This window comes from Pistacia vera, unplaced genomic scaffold (assembly GCF_008641045.1).
Source record: "Pistacia vera cultivar Batoury unplaced genomic scaffold, PisVer_v2 Contig358, whole genome shotgun sequence".
Taxonomy (NCBI): Eukaryota; Viridiplantae; Streptophyta; class Magnoliopsida; order Sapindales; family Anacardiaceae; genus Pistacia; species Pistacia vera.
Genome location: NW_022196177.1, coordinates 248,927 through 273,263, shown reverse-complemented (window position 1 = coordinate 273,263; position 24,337 = coordinate 248,927). Strand labels below are relative to the sequence as shown.

General features: G+C 36.1%; 2 protein-coding genes across 2 annotated transcripts; both read right to left on the bottom strand.

The window, feature by feature from the left end:
- Positions 1–2,538: 2,538 nt before the first annotated feature.
- LOC116139705 (vesicle-associated protein 4-2-like) lies at positions 2,539–5,015 on the bottom strand. Its single transcript, XM_031425359.1, has 7 exons — positions 4,643–5,015; positions 4,415–4,488; positions 4,226–4,307; positions 3,985–4,103; positions 3,230–3,307; positions 3,008–3,127; positions 2,539–2,916 (listed from the first exon to the last, which is right to left on the bottom strand). The coding sequence occupies exons 1-7, from the start codon at positions 4,890–4,892 to the stop codon at positions 2,857–2,859; spliced, it is 783 nt and encodes a 260-aa protein (XP_031281219.1). The 5' UTR covers positions 4,893–5,015; the 3' UTR covers positions 2,539–2,856.
- Positions 5,016–22,374: 17,359 nt separating this feature from the next.
- LOC116139708 lies at positions 22,375–23,215 on the bottom strand. Its single transcript, XM_031425364.1, has 2 exons — positions 22,792–23,215; positions 22,375–22,714 (listed from the first exon to the last, which is right to left on the bottom strand). Exons 1-2 carry the CDS (start codon positions 23,056–23,058, stop codon positions 22,547–22,549), a joined length of 435 nt encoding a protein of 144 aa, XP_031281224.1. The 5' UTR covers positions 23,059–23,215; the 3' UTR covers positions 22,375–22,546.
- Between the last annotated feature and the right edge of the window lie 1,122 nt (positions 23,216–24,337).

Below are 24,337 nucleotides of genomic sequence, written 5' to 3'. Positions count from 1 at the left end.
GTTATTGAAGCTATTTCTTTTCTGGGTTATGGAGATCTTAAACAAACACTCCCATTTATAGTAAAAATTCCATGGAAGAGACATAGCAATAGGCCAAGAAGCCCTTAATATTTGAGTTGTTTACAAGAAGCCGGCTTTACTATGACTAATTGTTAAATAATAATCCAACTTTGGTTATTTTTACATGTAATTCAACAAAGAAACGACGGACTACTTTAACAAGAGGGAACAAAGTAACGGAATGTTCAATATTTGATCCTCTCCTGGCAAAATTTATATCAAACAAAATTATAAATAAAGTTTCATCAAAATGAAAAAAAAAATTTACAATATATTTATTGTAAGCAATATGGAGAGTAACTCCCAATATAACAGTAAGAGCAAGACATATAGGCGGATGGATTTATCATGTTTCCATTGAAATAGGATCGCACAAGGAAAAACGCTTGCCGTTTGTTAGTTATTAGGCATCTCGAGAACGTATAGGTTGAAATATGACTTTCAAATTAAGTTGTGAATTAATGGATGATATCAAAGGGAGTAGTTATGCCTAATTTGTAATGAAATATTTCTTGTTTTTCAAAACAATTTTTGTTTTTAATTCATTGTTAAGAAAAATAGATGTTCTGATAGGGATGGACAAATCTTAAATTATAAAAGTTAATAACAGGGGTTTTGAGACAAATCAATAAACGAATAATATGTGACGGGCAAGACTAAGATAATATGAACAAGTTAAATAATATATTTCACTATTTTGCTTTTAGAACAATGGATTATTGGATGTGTTTGTACAGTCCTGAATTGTGGGCTAAGCTTAAGCTAGAGCAACAATGACATCTCAGTTCTGAAAATGAGAAACTTCTTGACATATTTGGCTTTCTGCTTCATAGTCCAGTAAGCTTAGCTACTTGAGGGCCATAAGGAATTGCTTTTTGTGACAGTGTTGTAGTCTCTTCTTCCCAACAATTGGTCTTAGGTTTGTGCCCAGCAATTCAAGTACATTACTGTGTGCAGAGAGTCTTGGGCCTGATTTCTGTTTTGGCCATCCCTGAAATAAAGCCCATTCCCATCATCAGATGACTCACTGGAGGAACTAGAATTTGTGTATCTCTTCTTGGTAGCACTGAGAGGTCGAACAGTGGAGTTCCATTTGGAGCTGTAATCAGTTTGACCTTCCACTGCAGCCACACTAGCTGCCATGCAAGCTCTTCTGAGATAACTCATCTTTGATTTCACTTCTGTGAAGTCTATTTTTTTTTTTTGCAATGTAAATTCAATTTGTAATACCTTGCTTTTTGCAGTGTATGTAGAAGAAGATTATTAAGTTGTAGAGACATATATAGAGAACAAGTGGTTAGTTTCAGTTGGCGAGAGAAGCGGTTTTGGCCCTTCTGGGGATATTTAATTAAAAGCAAAACCACTTGTGGCAGCCATGGTTTATGGGTTTACCAGTGGCGGGGTTTTGTATGAATTGGTGGTGTCAACTGTCAAAAGAGGATTACTTGGAAACTTCATCTCGAAAGTCATCTGCAATGCCACCACGCTTTACATGCACACATTAACAATGGAACTTAAAAAAAAAAAATATGCCCAAAATTTGATTAGGTGATATGATATGGATACGATTTCTTTCATTATTAATGCTACAAGTAAATTTAAACGATATTTGATCAGCCTTTGATAATTGGAAAACACTGGCAATTTTATATAGGCCCAATTTTGGGTAATTCAATATTAGGGAATGCGTGGGAGTGGGATGATTTGGTACATTTATGAACTGTATGGCAGGTGAAGAATCAGACGGTGATTTAAAGCTGGGATAGTGGCATTCTGTGTCTCTTGCATAACCGCATGAGCGATGAGCGTGTGGCATGACATCCACAAGGACCATATAACGTTAGAAAGAAACCGACTGACAGTAACCGACCAACCAGCAGAGGAAACAACAGGAGAGGCAATAGTTTTTTTTTTTAATATTGCGGATTCTGTGACTTACAGAAAAAGCTAATTTTGTTGTAGGTTTTAGTCATCTGTAACCAATGATCCAAGAAAACAACAAAATTAAAGAGGTAAAAGGTTTCCCTCTGTCCCTATGAGCTTGTGGGTGATCAACCTCTACAGAGAAAACTACAAACACCTAGGAAGTAGCAGAGATTAATGAAATTTCATATCTCGTATAGCAGATGCCAGCTGGAAAAAAGTTTACATTGGATAACAACATATCGCCACTCTGTGATTACGCTTCATTTTGCAATTTGAGCCAATAAGTCAGCTTTTAAGTAGGAAGGAAAAAAAAAAAAAAAAATTCAATTGTATGGTTGCAACTCGCAAAATTATTTGCCGCTTAACTGTAAGTCTCATCACTGTCAATCTTATATGCTATGCGAGATTAATTATTCACCAATAAAACGACAATTAAATTATTAGGGGAAAATTTTGACATTAAGCACTAGACCAATAAACTACTTGAAAATAACATTTATAAAGGAATTCCTCCTCCCCATTTCTCAAGGCTGTCAGCAATATAAATAGATATAATATAATCAAACATGCCAACCATTGATTCAGCTTCAGCTACCAACTAGTGTACTACATCTCATATAGAACAGTTCTATTTTGCAGACAATCAAAATTATGTTACCTACAAGATGGAACCTAGCAAAGTTTATAACATCTCAAATGACAAAAATTCAACTTACAATTTTACCACAACAGATGTTTCAGTTTCCTACATGACTTTTTGCAAGATATATCATTCACGTTACAAGGTAAGATTGGAGGAGATATATACTCAACAGTGAATCATTTCAATTCTTGTTTAATCATGGCAAAGCAAACAGAAGCATAACCATTCTATACTGAATCTACTCCTTCAACCTGCTGTCGAGCAAGGTATCTTTCCCTACGCTCTTTCTGCACGAAGGATAATAGGACAGACAGAAACCATACAATGTAAGCAATAGTTTACAGTTGTAAAATTTAAAATGATATTAAGATAACTTACCCATTCATCTATCACAAGCCCTTCACCAATAATCTTAGGACCTGCATCTTCTTGAGGCTTCTTGCGAGCTGCAACTGCAGCATCAGCATCTGCCAACTGGCGCTTCAACTTTTCCAGAGCCTTCAGAATATAAAGAGGCACAACCACATAAATTGGAATTCTCTAAGCAGACATTGAATAGGGCAGTGTCTTTCAAATTATTTGAGTACAAATGATACTTACAGGATCAGCACGCTCGGGATTGAGAAAGACAACTCGCAATATTTGCTCTGTTGCTGCTTGATCCTTTTGCTCATCAAACTGCAGAAAATAAAATTACTTAAGAGCAGCAAAGTAGTTTGCAAAGATTAGCACAAGTGTCCCTCACACAAAGGCAACAAAGCAACTTAAAGTATGATACAAAAACCCCAATATTGTGCATGCCCCAATCAAAAAAGGCATTTGCTTGTTCACAAATAAAGGCAAATAACTAATATAACCAGCTAGCTTTCAACAAGAGATGCCTACTTCATCATGTATGGACTCTGCATACAAAAATCCAGTGAAATTATCCAAGCACACCAGCAAAATTAGATGCTGAAGGAAACTGGCCCCCCAATTTAGTTATTACTTCTCCGTTGGAGACAACAGGCACACTCACAAATTAGCTGCCTACAGTAATATATAGTCTTTAGATTATAAAAATGCCCTTACGAACGAGGCACTGAAATACTAACACTTTATACATAAAATATCCTCCTGCAGCAAGTTGAATTTGATAAGAACTTCTAGCCGTCGCCAGTATAAAATATAGACTGATCAACTGAAGTAAATTTTCCTAAAATCATTACATGCTCACCAAGACTAATTTTTAACAAACCATCAATGAAATGCATGATGTTTATCAAAGTATATAGTGTATTTCTGTCAATACATCATTATATAAAAGCATTACAACAAATAGTAAATGTAGCAATTGTATTCAATGTGAAACGCACCAGTTCAGGAACATAGTCCATCTCTCCTTTCACCTTCAAGCTGACAATTTTAAACTTATCCCTACTCTTTTGATCCATTGGCTTTTCATTGTTCTCTGGTACCTCCACAAACTTGAACACTAATAGATCCATTCAAAATCAAGCAAAAAAAACCCATAAGCAATCATTAAAACAATAGATAGTACCATAAATTACAAGCAAAACACCAACTTGAACCAAACTTAAAAAAAAAAACAATTACCAGTGGCTATGAGACTCTCGCCAGGAGCAAGAATAGCACCCGGAGGACGCATAAAGCAGCTTTTTGGTGCTGTGGTTTGAAACTAAAACAACAATAACAAGCAGCTCAATCAGGTAGCTATTGGATAAACCAGAATCTAAACACAACATAAATAATACTTTAAGTAAAATCTTCAAAGCTGTGATGAACCTTGAAAGCTACATGTGACTTGCCGCTGGTGTTTTTAATCTTGATCGCACTTCTCACTTGCTTGCCAGGTTCATCTTCAAACACAATAACACAACCGCATTTAAATAAAAGAATTTACACAATTCAAGGATAGTTTAATCAAAATTACGAGCTTCAAGTCAGTGATTAGCATAATCACATTTTAACAAAATTTAAAATATGAAAAATAAAGATAGTAAAAGAACATACAAGGAAAATAGAGCTTTTTGGCAGGGTCGAGTTTGAGGCGACGGCGAGTCGGCAAAATAGACCTCGCAACGGAAGACACTGAATTGGAAGCATGCGGATTCGATCCCTCCATGTGATGGTTAGTTTGATTGTGGTGGTGATGCAACGTGGAGGAAGAAGACGACGTCGTGTTACCTGATTGTCGAAACGGCAGCTTGAAGAACCCCCATACTTTATTGTCAGACGGTGACTTCTGGTCAGCTATGGCCATTTCTTCTTTCACCACATACAGCACGTTATGATGTCTTTTCTGCTTGGCTGCTGTTGGTCACTGCGAGAGAGGAATCAGGAATTTGTTCAATTTAATTACTTCGATCAAATCCGTTGCCTTTACTTTTAAGTTTTAAGTACTTGACTTGACTAACGCGGAACGAGAAACAGAAAGATGTAGCAAACGACGTCGCGTAAGCTGTTTGACTTGGGAAAAAAGGTTTTTTAAGTAGGCGCTTTGTAGTTTCGCGTTTTTGGATTTGGTGGAATTAGTCGCGTAAAGACAATTTTAAGAATGATTAATTAAGGCAGGTGATATGAACGCGTAGAAATTTGATGTAAGTCAAGTGGAACCACCTAAATTTATAATAATTAAAAAAAAAAAAAAAAGGGGGGGAGGGTTTTACTATTAGGATATTATCAATTAGGTATAAAATTTTAAAAATATTTCAATAGAAAAGCGGGAGTTATAAATCATTCAATTAAGGGAACAAAATTGCATTTCCTTCTATTAAGAGACAATAATAAATTACTTTGAGTTAGATTTAACTTTATATCAATAATAGTATACATTTAAATTATTTCTTTTTAAAAATAAATTAGAATTACTAAAAAGTAAAAAGAATATTACATAATAAAAAAAGGATTGAAAGAGATTTCTTTTCTTCTTTTAGTTCTTTTTTAAAATTTTTTAAAAAAAATTTTGGTCCTTATTTATTTTATTTTATTTTATTTTTTAATTTAAGAACTAAATTTAGTTAACAGAAAGAAGTCACAAGAGCATCAAATCATTATTGGATAGTCTGATGGTAAAAGAGCAAAGAATGATCTAACATGATCTCATAAGTTCAAGTCTCTTTGATGATAAAAGAGTTAGAGAATGATCTAACATGATCTTCTGAGTTCGAGTTCCCACAGTTGCTAATAGGAGAGACTATTGGAGCTCTTACCCGAACAGTAGTTTTCTTGTCGGACACCCTCAGTCATTAAAAAAAAAAAAAAAAAAAAAAAGCGAAGTGAAAAGCATCTTCTTTTCATTATTTTTCTTTAAAATTAACAACAAATCACCACTATATATCTCTTAATTGAAGATTTTGTTACTTTAGAAAAGTTGTGAAAAAGTTGTGTATGTAATTAATAGTTATCCCTTTACTATTTGTTGATTAAGATGATGTAACATATTTTTGGTGCACACTCCATTTGTAAATGCTCAATAATTTCTTCTCCTCTAATCAATCACGGCTTGATGTTTGGGGATAACGGTGAATGATTAAAGATAGTTCCAAGGCAATAATTAAATTCATCACTGACTATAAAGCCACAAATTTCAAAATGGGTAGGTGAAAATTAGCCACAGTCTCCACAATAATACAAAAGTGTTGTGTAAAATGAGACAAATGAAATTGTGAAACATAAATTATTGTAAATCTTACGATTGCACAAACTGGTGGAGCCAAAGGTATTGTTGCCGCTTACCCATCGTAAACCTAATTTTTATTTGTTTAAAACAACCCTGCCAATCTCTTCTTCTTTGAAAAATTGGGTAAACTAATCACATTTCAAACTATATTTTAGACGCAACTTTCTTTCAAAATCTAGTTACAAACAAATGCATAAGAACAAAATACCATCTTTTTCAACACCGTCATCTTTTATCGCTTTTAACAATGAAAGAAATTAAGAAAACATTGGCCATTGAGCAACAATTTCACGTTGTACTAGTTAATTTATGGGGTATTTTTATATAACCACGTTAAAAGTGTCTCATTATAAAGAGTAAACAACTTTTTTCCACACAAAATAATGGTTTAATTACATTTCAAATCCACAGATTTTTAAAATATTACTTTACTATCTAAATTTATATTTCGTTTCCAATTCTAGCATCATTGTGAGCCCACATCACCAATATTCTCTTCTCTGATTATCACTCACCAAAACCTTCCAAACCTTACTCCCACCGATATACCAAAATCTAACATTCTACCACCAAAATATTCATTAGCCTCCCCTTTTCAAAAGCCCCAATAGCCTTGACCGAGTTTGCTCTCTGTTCGCTGTCGAAATATAAATTTGAATAGTAAAATAATATTTTAAAAGTCTGTGGGTGGAAAAGTGTCATTAAACCATTATTTGGGTGGGAGAAAGTTGTTAACTCAATTATAAAAGAAAACACAAATAAACTATATATTAATTTTAACACGAAAACATGACCATTTTTTTTATTTTGTTTTTGTTACCGGGGGTGTCTGGGCCAGCTTACACGCACCTCAACTAGTCCCCTAACACCGAACAAGGCTTCTGAAATAGGGCAAACCTTATGGTCTGTGGCCAATAGTATTAGCAACCGTTATTGTGATTCGAACTTGGGACCACAGAGGGAGCAAACCCCTTGGCCCCAAGCCTTTACCACTTGGCCATCTCATTGTTGGTTTTTTTTTTTTTTATTATTAATTTTTTTTTATTTGCTTTAGATTTAGCTTTAGAAACTCGTGAGCTGAGATATAGATGGGGCTTTTTATTAAAAGACCATATCAAGTTCAAATTTAATTAAAAGGCTGTGAAGTTTTAAAGTGTTAACTAAATAGCCTCATTATTGATTAAGGGTAATTAAACATAATTAGTGCTTAATTAGGATTAATGAAGTATTGTGTAATCTTTTAAAAACTATAATATGTCCCCAAAAACCAAAAATTATTGCAAACAAACCCAAACATCTTCTTCTTCCTGCCGCCATTAACGCATCAGAACTGTGCCCTCCCCCGGTTGTTGTTTCTTCTTAGCTTCATCTACATCTTCTTCGCCATTAGCACCTTCTTCTTCCTCTACCATTAACATCTTTTCCGTCAAAGATCTGCCTCCTCCTCCTCCTAACATTTCATCCAGGTATGTGTATCTCCTCTTTGCATTTTATATTTTGATTTACAAAGATATAATGATGGATTGGGTTTGGGTTATGATTTTGATTTAGTTGTTTAGGTTTTTGGGTTGTGTTTGATGTAATTCAAGTTAAAAGGAGTGAAATTTGTTGAATATTTTCTTATATTGTGGGTAGCTAGGGGTGGTAGCACCAATTGTAGGTGGAGATGACTGAAAATATGTTATGGATCTGATGGATCGCTTAAGCGATCTGGTATGTCTAGTATAATGCAGCATATCGCAGATTGCTTAAGCGATCAGGTATATAGTAGAAGATTGCTTAAACAATCTGTTATAAGTCTAGTAAATGGTTGCAAATTATTTAAGCAAACAGGCATATGGCATAAAATCACTTAAGCGATCAGGCTTATTTATACCAGATCGCTTAAGCGATATACTAGATCACTTAAGTGATCCAGTAAACGATATATCAGATCGCTTAAGCGATACACCACATTGCTTACGAGACTTTGCAGATGCTTTCTAAAATTTGTCAACCCTTAATATATCGGTTAATAATTGTTTTTCTTGCATTATAGATACTTGGCTATTATTAGACATGGGACAAGTTGTTTTGGGTGTTGAATATTTTGGTGAGTGGGTGGAGGAAGAAAGTTGTTGGAAGTGGATTAGGAAGAACAAAGTTATACCAATTGCTGTGAGCAAAGAGGTTAGTTTTGATGAATTGATTGATGAAATAATTAGAAGAGGTGATTTGAGTTGCTCACGTAGTGATATAGTTGTGAAGTATGTTTTAAGCAGAGTTCCTAAACATTTTAAGGTACCCCTTGCTTTATTAAAGTCGGATGAAGGTGTGAAGTTATATATGCTTGATGTGGATGATAATGGTTTGAGGCCGATTTTAAGGGTTTCTTTTGTGGATAAACCGTTGGAAGTTGGTTCAAAGGAAAGGGATAACGAGGAAGTTGGTGGAGAGAATGCTGGTTTTAATTTTAACTATGAGGGCATTGATTTCTTAGTTGAAAAATCAAGAGTAGGCAGTGATTTGGGTGGTGAGTAGGACACTGTAGAAGATGTTGGTCATGTGGGGTAGAATTAAAATGTAGACAAGGAGGACGTCATACATGTTCCCACAAATGTAGAGATTCCTATAAATGCATATTATTTAGAAGGTGTAGTTTGTGAGGAAGAGAACACTATGGTCATTTTTGCAGGTTCAAAAGTGGCAATTGCAGGTACTACTGAATCACCTCATGTTTTTACTGATGGATTAAACTTGCACGTAGGGTATTTATTTGACAACAACGAGAAAGTGGTGAGGAAGCTAAAACTTATTGCCGTGAGAGGTAATTTTGAGTTCATCACCAACAAGTCTAATTCATCGGTAGTAACGGTTGCATGTTGGACCAAAAGTGCAGTGGCGGGTTTATTGTAAATGGTTGGCGGAGTCCGAAAAATTTATTGTTAGCACATATACCCGTGAGCACACATATGGGTTGGGACATATTGTAGGCGAGCATCGACAAGCTTCGGCTAATGTTATTGGATAATTTGTCAAAAGTCAGTTTGTTGAAGGGAAAGGTCCATCTTCTAAAGACATTCAGAGACTTGTGCGCACAGAGTTTGGATGCGATGTTAGTTACTGGAAATGCTGAAAAGGGATACAACATGCACAAGATTTTGTGAGGGACACACTAGAGCACGGGTATGCAGTATTAGAAGCGTACTGTTATATGCTTGAGTTGACAAACCAATGTAGCAAGATGGCTTTGAAGTGGGACAAGAATATGAGGTTTAAATATTTTTTTGTTGCCTACGGTGCTGCTATAAGGGGTTTTGTAAACATTAGAAAGGTGTTGGTTGTTAATGGTTGCTTTTTGATGGGAAAGTATGGAGGTATATTTTTGGTGGCCACTGCACAGGACTGTGAGAATAACACATATCATTTTGCATGGTATGTGGTTGACTCAAGGAAGGACAAGTCATGGACTTGTTTTTTTTTTCAGCAAATGCTTATGATAGTGCCTAACAATTACGAGTTGTGCATAATATTTGATAGGCACAACTCTATAAGGAAGGGGATTGCCACTATTTACCCTCAAGCACATCACGAATTCTGTATAAGGCACCTTCGCGAGAACATAAAACAAAAGTTTAAGTGTGTTGGCCTCCTTCAAACATACTACATGGTAGCAAAAGCTTATCAAGTTGATGAGTTTGAGGAGCACTTCCGACAAATTCGAATCAAGGATGATAGAATTGCTAAGTATTTAGAGCATGATGTTAGTTTCGAGCGAGCTTACTTTCCTGGAAGAAGGTTCGATGTCATGACCATGAACATAGCTGAGTCCATAAATTCGAAGTTGTTAATAGAAAGAAAGTTTCCAATTGTTGCCCTTTTTGATGCAATCCAAAGGACATTATCTCAGTGGTTCCATGAGCGTCGTACGGAGTCAGATAATTTTACTACAACCCTTATTCTGTCAGCTGAAAAATTATTGCTAGAACGTATGGAACTGTGAAATGCACTGTTTGCCTATCCTCTCAATGCTCAAGGGTTCACCGTGTGCGGTTATGGTCCGGATGCCCTAATTAACTTTCTTAGTAAAACTTGTAGTTGTAAAGTGCTTGACATTCAATGTTTACCTTATCCTTATGCACTAGCAACACTGAAACACCAACACAAGCCGATTTTGGTTCAAGAATTTACACGGAACTTTGCTCCCCTATCTATATGGCAAACCAATACATGTTGGCTTATTCAAAAACGATATATCCAGTTCCTCCAGAAGAGCAGTGGTGGTGCCGCCAGAGTTGCTTGACATTATCATTCATCCACCATTCAAGAAGACTAAAAAGAGGATTAAGCGTATTCCATCAGCCTGTGAGGTTCCTTGGAGGATGAATAAGTGCTCAATTTGCAAGCAGCCTAGTCACAAAAAAAGTAGTTGCCAGAATCGATCACATGCAAATCAAGAAAATTAGGTTCCAATCGATCAAAAGCAAGCAAGCAACATGCCGTTAGATCTGTAGATAACAGTAGATTGCTTAAGCGACATTCTATTGCTTAAGCAATTTGCTACTCATATCAAATCTAGTGAACACCAGATTGCTTAAGCGACAGCAGATCGCTTGCTCAGATCAGATCTAGTGAATAACAGATTGCTTAAGCGATTTGATGAACTTATTATGTTTCTCTTGGCTGAATGTCAATCTTTTGTGGTGCATTAAACTGATTTTACGTCCTTGTATTTTAGCTATGCCATCAAGAAGAATGATGGAATCGAGAGAGTTGCCAAGGCCAACCGTTGAAGACTTATTAGTGAATTGAGAGAGTTGCCAAGGCCAACCGCTGAAGATTTGTCGTATGAGTTGTCTTTCAAACTTATTGATATGGATGGAGCTTGAAATTTATAATAGAATTTGAAATTTGTTGCAGGCTAGTTGGTTGCAACAATTTAGGGTGGAGAGGGTGGGTTTGGAGTTAATAGGGGTTAGGATATTGAAATGAAAAAAAAAATTAATAATAATAAATATTAGATAAATGAAAAGGACTAACAAAAATAATAGAATAACTGTAGAGCATTTAGTTTTATGAACGATGCTGTAACTTTGCAAAACCATCTACACAAACAATCTTTTGACTGGTCATTCAAACTTCGTTTAATCCTTGAAAAAACAACTCTTTTTAAAATCAGACCGAGAAGAATCTCAAAAGAGTATAATATTTATCAATGCTTTGAAAATTTCATCGTCTTCTTCTTCATCCTTATCTCAACTCTGAAGCCATTTTCTTGCTTAAACTCTTAACATCTTTATGTTCCAAAGAAAGAAGAAGCAGATCTATTCACAAGGCTTGCATGGTTATCTAGTTCTATTCTACCCAAATCTCTACCCTTGAATTTGAGAATATATTATTCTAAGTACAAAAGGAACTTAGCCTTAATCGCTTAAGCGACGTGGGATATCGCTTAAGCGCTCACGACTTATGTACACTGGATCGCTTAAGCGAGAGCCTACATTGCTTAAGCGATCCTGTATTTGAGAATGATTATTGTCAAGTACAAAGGAAATTAGCCTTAATCGCTTAAGCGACGCTATATATCACTTAAGCGATCATGGCTTATCTGTACAGGATTGCTTTAGCAAGATCCCATATTGCTTAAGCAACCTTGAATTTGAGAAGGAATTGTCAAGTACAAAGAAAATTGGCCTTGGTCGCTTAAGTGACTCAGGATATCGCTTAAGCGATCACACATTATCTAGTATACATAAGCTATGATCGCCTAAGTGATAGCCCACATCGCTTAAGTGATCAAGACTAAATTCCTTTTGTAATTGGAATAATTCATTCTCAAATATAGGATCGTTTAAGCAATGTTAGATATTGCTTAAGCGATCCAGTAGACATAAGTTGTGATCGCTTAAGCGATCAAGGCTAATTTCCTTTGTGCTTAGAATATTTCCTTCTCAAATGTAGGATCGCTTAAGCGATGTAAGAGATCGCTTAAGCGATGCAGTATACATAAGTCATGATCGCTTAAGCGATAGTCCATGTCACTTAAACGATCATGGCTAATTTCCTTTGTACTTGACAATAATCATCCTCAAATTCAAGGATAGAGATTTGGGTTGAAGAGGACTACAAAACCATGCAAGCTTAGTGAAGAGATTCTCTTCTTCTTTCTTCGGATCATAAAGATGTTAAGAGTTCGAGCAAGAAAATGGCTTCAGAGTTGAGATATGGACGAAGAAGAAGACGGTGAAATTTTCAGAGCATTGATAAATATTACACTTTTTTGAGATTCTTCTTGGTCTGATTTTAAAAAGAGTTGTTATTTCAAGGACTAAACGAAGTTTGAATGACCAGTCAAAAGATTGTTTGTGTAGATGGTTTTGTAGAGTAACAGCACCGTACATAAAACTAAATGATCTACGGTTATTCTATTATTTTTGTTAGTCCTTTTCATTTATTTAATATTTAATATTATTAATTATTTCTTTCATTTCAATAGAATGTGAAAATAACAGTAGGGTCTTTGTCAGTCAGCACTATAGATAAAACTGAATGATCTATTGTCATTCTATTATTTTTGTTAGTCATTTTCATTTGTGAAATGAGGTACGTTTCTACTAATGTGTTACACTAGTGTGCTATGACATAAAACTCAATATGTGTTAATAACTGATGTCGCTTAAGCGATCAAGGCTAATTTGCTTTTTTTTCTTCCAAATCTTGTGATGTTGTGAACGTCCGAAGTGAACAGTAATGTTACTTAATATGGGGTTGTCAAAACAAAAAAAGGGATTGCTCAAGCGATCCAATGTATATAAGTCTTCGTCACTTAAGTGATGCCACAAATTGCTTAAGCGATCGAAGCCAATTATTGTCAAAATCATCCTCAAGTGCACAATCGCTTAAGCGATTCCAAGTCTCGCTTAAGCGATCTACTATATTTAGCCTTGATCGCTTAAGCAACTTGTGGCATCGCTTAAGCGATCTAGTTAAAGGCAAAATCAAGATCATCCCAAGTATATGATCGCTTAAGCAATTCCAGGTCTCGCTTAAGCGATCTAGTATATTTAGCCTTGGTCGCTTAAGCAATACCATACATCGCTTAAGCGATCTAGTCAAAGGCAAAATCAAGATCATCCCAAGTGTACGATCGTTTAAGCGATCCAGATCTCGCTTAAGCAATTCAATATATTTAGCTTTGGTCGTTTAAGTGATACCATACATCGTTTAAGCAATTTAATCAAAGGCAGAATCAAGATCATCCCAAGTGCACGATCGCTTAAGCAATCCAGGTCTCACTTAAGCAATCCAGTATATTTAGCCTTGATCGCTTAAGCGATCTAGTCAAAGGCAAAATCAAGATCATCCCAAGTGCACGATCGCTTAAGTGATCCAGTATATTTAGCCTTGGTCATTTTAGCAACACCATACATCGCTTAAGCGATCTAGTCAAACGTAGAATCAAGATCATCGCAATTGCATGATCACTTAAGCGATTCCAGGTCTCGCTTAAGCGATCCAATATATTTAGCCTTGGTTACTTAAGCGATACCATACATCACTTAAGCGATCTAGTCAAAGGCAAAATCAAGATCATCCCAAGTGCACGATCGCCTAAACGATTCTAGGTCTCGCTTAAGCAATCTAGTCAAAGGTAGTATCAAGATCATCCCAAATGCACAATTGCTTAAGCGATCCAGGTCTCGCTTAAGCAATCTAGTATATTCAGTCTTGGTCACTTAAGCGATATGAGACATCGTTTAAGAGATCATGGCCAGTACAAATTAATTCTAGCTTTTCTCCTCGATTTGACAACCTTATATCACCAACACATATTAATTCTATCGTTTCTCCTCAATTTGACAACCTAAAATCACCAACACATATTAATTCCATCCTTTCTCCTCAATTTGACAACCTAAAATTACCAACACATATTAATTTCAACTTTCTTCTCAATTTGACAACATAATTGCATCAACACATTAATTCCATATTTTCTCCTCAATTTGACAACCTATTTGCATCAATACATACAAATTCCATTTAACAAGATTACTAAATAAACTCAAAGTCAAAATAGGGCAATAAATACTAAATTGGTCTTCTATAAATCTGAAATGTGTCAATTACATGAAAATACAACATTATAAACAAGAAATAAATGTCCTATATACACCCACAATAAAAGCAGTGTCGGCAGCCTCCATCCTCCCTCTTCATCATTGTCTTCAACCACTTCCTCATCCTCGAAAATTATCCAGCACCCTTTTGACATCAGCAGCAGCAGTAGCCTCTTCGTCTTCTTCTACAACACCCCTTCCAATATTATTCAGCCATGGCCTTGGCAACAAAGCATACATAAGATCAGTTTAATGCACCACAACCCAATTATCAATAGCCTGATGCCTAACAACACCAGTTGATCCAATTCAAGGCTATAACAACTTCTTTCTACTATCATATTCATAAAATACATCAATAAAAAGACAAGTATATTTATCAAAAAGGTTGGGTCCAAAAATTTTCTTTACTTAATAAATACATTCTTTACATAGTACAACATCATTTGTACAAGACTATCAAAAAGACAGTGGACAGTGCAGTCAAGTCTCCCCGCTTGCCGACGTCCATCCGACCACGTTCTCACCTATGTCCTGAAAAACAGAGAAAACAATGGGGTGAGCACAAAGATGCTCAGTAAGTAAATCTTCTACTCTATAATCCCCGTACAAATCTGTTCGTACTCTTGTTACTCTCTCTAGTTCAATCTCGCTTGTTCTTTCTCTACTTATAACTCTTAACATTCTTTTCTTTCTTTCTATTCTCATCACCCATGGAGAATATCATAACCATACATGGATGAGATATTAAAGTATAACAATGCATTTTCTTTCTATTCTTTTCTTATTCTTATTCTTTGCCGGTCTTGGTCGATGCATGGATTTGGAACCCTTGGTCATGTGAGTGTACTCTCTCTCGTGTATAGCCCTCATCTGCATGTATTCTCATGACTATACAAATTACGTTTCTCACTCTCTCTCATGGCGGAGACCGCTCTCTCTCTCATGGCGGTTTACATGCGGGTAACTCTACACTCAGGGATTCCCCATCGCATGACCTATTTTCTTTTCTTTTCTGTAGCACTTAATAATCATTTTATTCTCTAGTGCTAGTTCTTTCTTTCTCTTTATTCTAAGAGAATTAGTTCTTTTCTTTATCTCTATTCATAGAGTATTTCTTTCTCACTTCTCATATTTCTTTCTCATGTGATTACTCAATTAAACATATGCATATGGATGGCTCATGCCTAAAATCTTTCTTATATGCATTCATGACATGCAAATATGCTATGTTGCATAAAGTAAGGTTCTCTACTTCTACTCATGCTTCTTTTAGACATTTCATCAAACAATATGTGTGCATACATAAACTCTATTCTAATTGTTAATGATATTTCTTTCTTAATCATCCAAAATAGGAGTTCAACTCCTTTAAAACATCATACATCCTGCAAGGAAAACACACTTCAAATATTCCTCTCAAATTCTTCTAATTCTATCCACACTTCTACCAAACTTTAACAACACAATCCACCCTTCTCATGGTGGAAATTCTTTCATATAACAACATTGAACTCATTCATGAATTCATCAACTCATTTCAAACATAGAAATTCAAGCATTAAGCACATATATAAAATCTCTACACATCATTCAATCAAGTAAATCACAACTTAGGTGAATTTACTTACCTTAAGCTCAAGGAGAAACCACTTAAGCTCTCTACTCTTGAAGGCTTGATACTTCCTCTTAAACCTTCAATACAAACTCAATAAGGATCCTACTCTTTCAACAATAAAACTTACATCTAGAGTAAGGATTCTCACCTTTTAGTGCTTAGGATCAACTTGTAACAATTTCTAGTCAAAAGTTCTTCAAAGATCCTTGGAAACTTGAATGAAAATTTGAGAGAATTGAAGGATGAAAGAGGCAGTGGTGAAGAAGCAAATGAAAGGGTTTCTAAAGCTAAACCCTTAATATCTCATATTTTCTCCACTCTTTTCCAATATACCCTTGCTCATTCTTTGAAATTCTACCTATGACCTTTCATTCTTTGCAAAAATAACCCCATTCAACCTATGCTCCATGCAATTTCCTTCATTTCACTCCCCACTTTTCCTGCTAATTAGGGGTAGAATAGTCATTGAGTCCCAAAAGGAAGAATTCCTTAAAACTCAAGGAAAAATTCAGCTGAGTCTTCGCCGCGGCGAAGCTATTTCTTCACCCCGGCGAAAACGCACAGCAGTTACATGGGATGTAGCACTTCATTGCCGCGGCGAAGCTTTCTTCTTTGCCCCGATGAAGACTGTAACATCCAGGTTTCGCCAGGTCTTACAAATTTTCAGGGCATTCACTCAACCAAACCAATACACCCTTTCAACTAAGGATAAACCAAGCAATATTAACAACATACAGACTCAAATGAGGATAAATCAACAAACATTCAAGCCATTCATCAAATCTCAACTACGTACCTCAAGCGGGGCGTTACAAAGACAACCCAATTATTCAAGACAACCCAATAAGGAATGCAATTCACATAAACTACAAAACTCTAAGTCCAACTTCCATACCTGTTGATGATAGCATCAACAATGACTTGGATGGGTTATGGCTAGTCAAAAGGTTGATAATTTCCATGGCGTGCTTCACGATCCTAATAGCTATTAGCAGAATTTGTATTAATAATGAAAACGACATTAGACTTGGCTGACAACATTAGCCAATGAATCAATGATCCATGCCTAAAACATCACCAACAAACACAAAATAAAAGAAGTGGTACACCAAGAACTAGTACAGATTAGTGATTACAAGCATACCTTCTGTAGTAACTACGGGATCCATATACCCATGGAAGTACTCAACAGTCAAGCGCTCCCGAAAGTTGCTCTTTCTATCGTCATTCAAGCTGTCCATTGGGGTGTTGGTTATGTCAAACTCAATAAATTTTAGTGCATATGCCCCACAATCAGTACTACAGTAGGAGGAAGATATTAGCATTAGAATCAACTTATAGAATAATAGTATTATGTAAGTTTTATACAAAATTTACCTCGCGTCATTTGTCGGGATGAGAACATGCTTGTGTGGCCACTTTCCCATTAGTAGTTCATCACCCAAATGTTGAAACATCCCGCTATCTCACAACAGCAGTGGGAACAATGTACACAGTGGCTACATCTTCACGTCCAACTGCTTCTCCCGACAAATACTTGGGTTGCAATCAAGGATCTACACCAAACCCTCCTCCAATAGCCAAACGACAGTTACCCAATGCATATCCTTGATGTTCACGATGCAGTATACTCTTTTCACATTTGCCCAACTATTTTCATATTTGGGTCTTTGCCTCCGTACATATTGCATCATCCTCTCATCAAACCAAAAATCAACAAGGACACCGTTAAAGTCCTCTGTGGCTATTCTTTTCCGCTTGCCCCCCCCCCCCCCCCCTTGTTGCACCTCCACCATTTGGCCTTCTTCATTAGCATGTCATGTGTACTTATTAGGCTTTGGCCAAAGCCCACACCGGTGATGACATAATGCGAATACAAAATATCACCATTACTGCTTTGTCGCAATCTCATAAGTGTCAATACCCCATCAATGTGTTGCATCAAATCAAAACAACATGATAAGTGTCTATTTAAACACCATTGAACTGTTTTTCCTTTGGCAAAACAAAACAGATCGCTTAAGCAACCTCTTCAAAAAAAAAAAAAAAAAAAAAAAAAAGACAGATCACATAAGCAATTTAGTACACAATACCTCATGGAAAGCTTAAGGAAAAATACGGGAAAATAACTCACTAAGTCGTCGAGCCACCTGCCCATTGTCAACATCTTTTCAAACCACTCCCGGGGATAATCCCCGGTCTTACACTTCACACAACCATCACTTCCTTTCTCATTGTAATAGGCATAGAATAGTTTTTTCTTTTCCTCATCTATTGGCTTATACAAATCGACATTTAACTCCTCAGTTTTCACTTCCCCACTTCCTCCGCCTTCCTCCATTTTCACTTCCCCACTCCCTCCACCTTCCTCCCTACCCTCCTCCATTTTTGCTTCTCCACTTTCACGGACTTCCTCATTTTTTTTTCTTTGTTCACCTCTTCTTTCCATATGTTACTACCGTGTAAGGAGATTTTATGTGCTTACTCTTTCAACTCTCTCTTCTATGTTAAGGTTGCACTTCAACCACTTTTAATACCCCCACTAACTTCCTCCTCCACCCTATCAACTTTCTCTTCCACCCTTTTCATCCAGTCTTCCATCTTCTCAAACCTCTCATAAACAGCGATTGTAAAACTGTCAAAGAAACCATTTATGAGGTCAACCACCTCATTCTCCCGATGCCTCAGCAAATCGGTACTTATTATACCAGTTTGCCAATTGGGTGGAGGCGTACGAACCTCTACACCTTTCTCCTCCTGCTCCCTCTCGACGACTAGAGCTTCATCCTCCTTGGCCTCAAACACATGCTCAAGTAATGGCCTTGTAGTTGCACTCAAATGTGTGACCCCTTCTAAGTCCTGCATTAGGCGAGCTATCCCTTCATCTGTTATATCATCCAGTATTACGAATGATGTAACATACTTCGCTCCCAATTCACCTCTAGTAGGGGTGAGGAAGGGACAAACGACTCCCTACAATAAGAAAAAAATCAATCAAATTTAAGCCACATTTAAAAGCAAGTGCATATTCAAAAGATTAATCATTTAATCTTACCTGAGCTACTTGAATTTCCATTTCTATTTTGTCATAGTCCCAATGAGCACACTTCTTGGTGTGCCACCGCAATATCCTAGGAAATTGTGGTGGCTCATCCGAAGTCTTCTTCCGCTCCCCACCTTAGCCAGGATAGTGACGGCCTCATACATCCAAGCCTGCATTATAAAAAAACAGTCTATATTATAATTAAAACACATATAATGCAAAAAATATAACAAAAAGCTATTAACATTTACCTGCATTGCCCATGGGAAGCCAAAAAAATTGTAAATGCTTTGTCTGTCTTTCTCAACATATTGGCAGTACTTTATAACCATGTCTTTTTCGCACAGGGACTCAATGGTTAACTGAAATGATAATTTTCCCCACGGATAAGCATTAAAGAACTCTTAGTTGCTTGCAAACCGCACCCAATCCATATTAACGACTTTTGTTGAGTCACAAGCCATTAGGATGGAATGCAAGAACCATACTAGGCACATCTTAAACTTCTCCGAAGAGGTATACCTATCTTCTCCTAACCTCTCCTCTAAACCGCGTGCTGTAATAGACGCCTACCCCGCCAAAACCTTTCTAACCAAGTTTTCGACTGTCTTACTCCTTCTTTATTCTCTCTTGCTCTTTCGCTTTTGGAAATGCCCCACATCTTAGTCCTATCATCAAGGCAAATTCCATCATCCCAAAACATATTGGCTTCCCATCCACTACGAACCATATTTCATTTCTTTTTTGGCTTTTTTACTGAGTGCAGTAACATATAATGTATTGCCTGCCCCCAGAACGCCTTATTCCAATTGTCTCCCATGTCCACAAAATGACCGAAACAACTATCTTTGAATCGGTTCATACCCCCTTATGTTCACCTAAAATATCCTTTATCTCGCAAACACTTTCCAACTCGACCTAACCATTACCTTTACGAGGAAGTATGATATCCTATCAATTACAACCTCCAACCCATAATCTTTATAATTTATGCTTCGGAAACACTACACAATCATTATAAACTAAACATCAGCAAAAAAATCAATAGGCTACCAATATGGGGGATATGGGCTTTGAGGGCATCAGGGAGTGGGTGTTTTTAGTTTCGAGAGGATCGGGGAAGCCAATGCAGGCCCTACAGAGGCTACTGTGGCAGGTTTGATGATTGGAAAAGGCTGGGGATGGCAGGAGGGGGTGGAATAGGGGGGGGGGGGGGTGCTGAGGGTTGCCTTGCATATTGCAAGGCTGGCCACTAGTGCACGCGCAACTGTGCGTGGACAACCTTACAATATGTAGGGCAGCCCCCACCCCCTTATTCCGCCATCCCTAGCCCTCCAACCTCCCACAAACAACCTCCCTACGACCTCCCTTGCCTTCCCCCATCATTTGGAACCCAAACAAAGTCACTCCCCCAATGCCCACCAACTGCTCGACAAAACGCCACAACCACCCTAACAATCAAAACCAACTAAATATCCCCCAAATTCACACAAACAAATAATTTTTTCATCAAATGGTAAAAAATGTACCTTTTCTTCATCGAAGTCCTCCTCCTTGCCTAAATTCTCGTTGGCATCCTCCTTTTGAGAACCATTTTTGGATTTTCCTGTCTGTTCTTATGCTGCCATCGAGTCCTTCGCCGCTGGACCACTTCACTCATTGAAAGATCTACCGGAGCGTCTTCTTCGACAACCTTTGAACAACTACCGTTGCAGACTCTAGGATTTAGAGTGGGGTTGAGTTTTTCTTCTCTTTTTTAATATCAACGATGGATTTTTGTGTAACTAACAACGATACGAAGATTTAAGATCAAATATTTGTCGGAAATCGAGAACTTTAATCGCCTAAAATCGCAGAGAGATGGGGTGTTTTTGTCAGTCTTTTTTGGGTGGCCTCCTTCGATTAAGCGATTTTGAATATAGAGGGGTCGTTTTTTAATTTTTAAAATTTAAACAAATTTCTATTAATTAACTATTAGCCACATATGTTTCAATCATTTCACTCTAACCCCTTTTTGCATGTTTACTTATACTTAAGTATGTCACGTCAGAATTTTAAAGTAAAAAAAAAAAAAAATGCAAAATTTTTTCGACTTCCTTTATTTAAATGCAGACTTAGGATGTTTGACGAGTTAAATTTCCTCGATATAGATGGAGTGGACCCTATTTATTTATTATCCAATGAACTTGAAGTTAGAATCCTTCAAGTCTTTCATTTAACCACTCTAAGGTGTGTTTGGTTTCCTATTTCAGATACTATTCTCTATTCTATTGCAAAAGAGTAATGCTACATTTACATCATTTTTTTACACAACTTTCATTATATCATGATATGGTATATATCACAACCACACAAATTTTTAATTATTTTAAAATTTTAATATTATAATAAAATTTGTGTGATTATAACATATATCACATCATGATATTTATAAAGTAGTGTAAAAAAATAGTATAAGTGTAACATTACCTAAAAATATACCTTTGGTGCAATATTCAAGTAACACTATTTTGAAAACCAATTCTCTCTTTTTTTTTTTTAACTTTTACCTCTCTCCTCTTTAATTACTTGTCTCTCTCATCTTTTACTATCTCTCTAACAGACCTTCTTCTTCTTCTTCTTCTTTCTTCACGCAGCAGATTTTTCATTCCTCTTCTTCTTTTTACATATTCTTCTTCTTATCACTCTTCCAACAAGAGCAGAAGATGAAGGAAATGGAGAGGGATCAAGTTATACCATAGCAACATTTTATAGATAACATGGCACCTTTGTAGAATAACACAATGACTAAATCATATCGTAGTTGTTAATAGAATATTGACGATGTATAAACGATTCTAAAGATTGATAATTAGTAGTTTTGTCTTATATTTATTAATGTAGTGTTTTTAAACAGTAAAGTTAATACTTGAAATTAATATGAGAAATTTGTTTTTAATTTAGTGGTTACAAAATTATCTAATCAAATTTAAATATTATTAAAATATAAATCGATAAGTTTTTAGGTTATAATAATAAATTATTTTAACAAAGCACACCAAAATATCGTATCCATAACTCCTTTATAGAAAAAATATATCAAACAAATATTCGACAATTTATTTAACTCAAATAAGAAAGTTAAAATACTCTATCAAACACATTTGATTGAAATCCTATTCTCGTAATAATAATCCAATTCAACTCAATATTGTTATTTCAAAAATCCTACCCAATAAACCAGACACAATTTTTTATCCGACTTTGCGACCGAATTTATGTCTTTAATGCATAATGAACTACATCGACACCATTTTTTTTTTTTTTTTTTTTTTTCTTCTCAGAAGGCTAACACAATAAAATGATTCATTCTCGCAATCAATCTTTCCTTTAGTTGGATTGGATTGGATTGTATGCGTAGAACAAAAAATTAGTTGAATTAGAAATTTTTGAGCACGGCACATGAAGACACTTTTTAGCTAATTAAATTTAAAGCTCAAAACTGGAACTCAGAGTCATCCCATTGAAGGACTGCAGAATCAATATTCTGCTCTCGTTTCAGTTTATCCTTCATAAACCAGTCACATACTCTCCCCGCATTCAGCTCCTCAATTGGACATCCTTCTTGCTCCGATATCACCCTTAGCAGATTCAAAGATGATATCTGCACAACACTAAAACCATTAAGAGATAAAAAATTATCACTTCTAAATATACAAGGTTTTAGAGTGAAAGAGATACCGTTAAACGACATAAAAATCTCTCGTGAGTGCTTAGACCAGACATTTCAACTAAACCAGCTTCTTCTAGAGTCAAGAAAGTTCGCCTTTCTCTCTTCTTATCTCCTTCTCCTTCCCCAACGCATCCTCTCACAGTAAATTTTCTCCTGTAATAATCATTGTTTACGCAAAAATTTGTTCGAGTTTTTATTACTTTCTGATGAAGCTTTGAGGGAGTGGGAAGAAATGGTGATTGATAGTAGTTTTTATAGAGCTTGAGAGAAGTCATAATTTTTTACTTTTCGGTTGCGTTTTTGGTTGTCAAAAAGAGGTTGAGTTGAGGAAGAAAGGCTTATCAGTTACTTCTGTTTGATTGCTTGATTTATGTGGTGGACATCGTTGATAAAATTTTGTTGATGAAAAGTGATAACGTCCCTTGCAAGTCCCACGTGGCCTATATGAAAGCCAACCATTCTTTACCTCATAATTAAATTCAATTTTATCAAATATTCCAATAAACTATTTAATTTACATCAAGTTATATGATCAATTGACTATGAAAAACTATATTTGGTAAACAAAATTAATTTAAACCAAAAATGAAACCGTAAAGATTTGATTCAATCCAGCTAGAAATTAGTGTAATTTCTTAAAAAGTAGAAACACAAATTGATTTGGGCTTACATGAGAATCCGTCGCATAACTTTAAGCTCTTTTATTCTCAAAGATTGGAAAATTAGATACATATATGAATATTATGTACAGAAATATACCATATACAGATTCTCTTCAATACTGTCATATATTAATTAAAACTTCTTGAACTAACATCTAGAAACCTCTCGATTTAATCTTAATCAGCGGCGATCTGCTTGCTATTCGGTGATGATCTCAATTTGGACCCCAGCAGCTCAAGTACATAACAGTACGAAGAGATTCCTCCGCCTGCTTTAACTTGTCGTTCTTGGCAGACTTGAAACCACTTGAATCAGTAGCGCCGGAGAAACGCCTCGCTTGATTTGAAGAAGAAGAACAAGTGGATTCTTTTAAAGACTTGATTGTTGTGTCGCACTTTGATGCCTGCTCTTTCATTCCCTGCATCACCCTCATTCCTCCCTGGTAGAACAATCTGCTCATGAACCTCAAACTCATACACGAAACCCAACTAAGAATTTTAAAGATGTGGAGAAATATGGAGATATTTTTTTTTGATAAGCAAAAGGTTACAAGAACTGTTATGCTATCAAGTCTGGGAGAGATTAAGGTCGAGTTGTGGGGGCTGGTATATATATTGGTGGAGAAGGCCAATGTTTTAGGAAAACAACTGGCTATGACAGGTACATTTTGGCGATAAATAAAACTGGGGGCTTTTGAGTTCTTGGGGATTAATCCTGTGGGTGGTTGCCACGTGTTAATTGCGTCCGATAAAAGATTCGGATAAGCAGATAAGGACAATATGATATATACGTAGGATATTTGTAAGCTTCTGTCGTTTGAATCGTTTGCTTTTATTTTTTTATTAGAGGATAATTCTACAGTATAAGATATTTTTAAGAGATGCTGACTAC

Bases quoted from the DNA above. Each gene is read 5' to 3' on its own strand.
- LOC116139705 (XM_031425359.1), bottom strand. From the start codon at position 4,892: ATGGCCATAGCTGACCAGAAGTCACCGTCTGACAATAAAGTATGGGGG. The intron at 4,489-4,642 runs GTATGTTCTTTT...TTGTGTTTGAAG, and splicing joins CAAAAAGCTCTATTTTCCTT to ATGAACCTGGCAAGCAAGTG. The intron at 2,917-3,007 runs GTAAGTTATCTT...TCCTTCGTGCAG, and splicing joins GGCTTGTGATAGATGAATGG to AAAGAGCGTAGGGAAAGATA.
- LOC116139708 (XM_031425364.1), bottom strand. From the start codon at position 23,058: ATGACTTCTCTCAAGCTCTATAAAAACTACTATCAATCACCATTTCTT. The intron at 22,715-22,791 runs GTATCTCTTTCA...AGTGTTGTGCAG, and splicing joins GATTTTTATGTCGTTTAACG to ATATCATCTTTGAATCTGCT.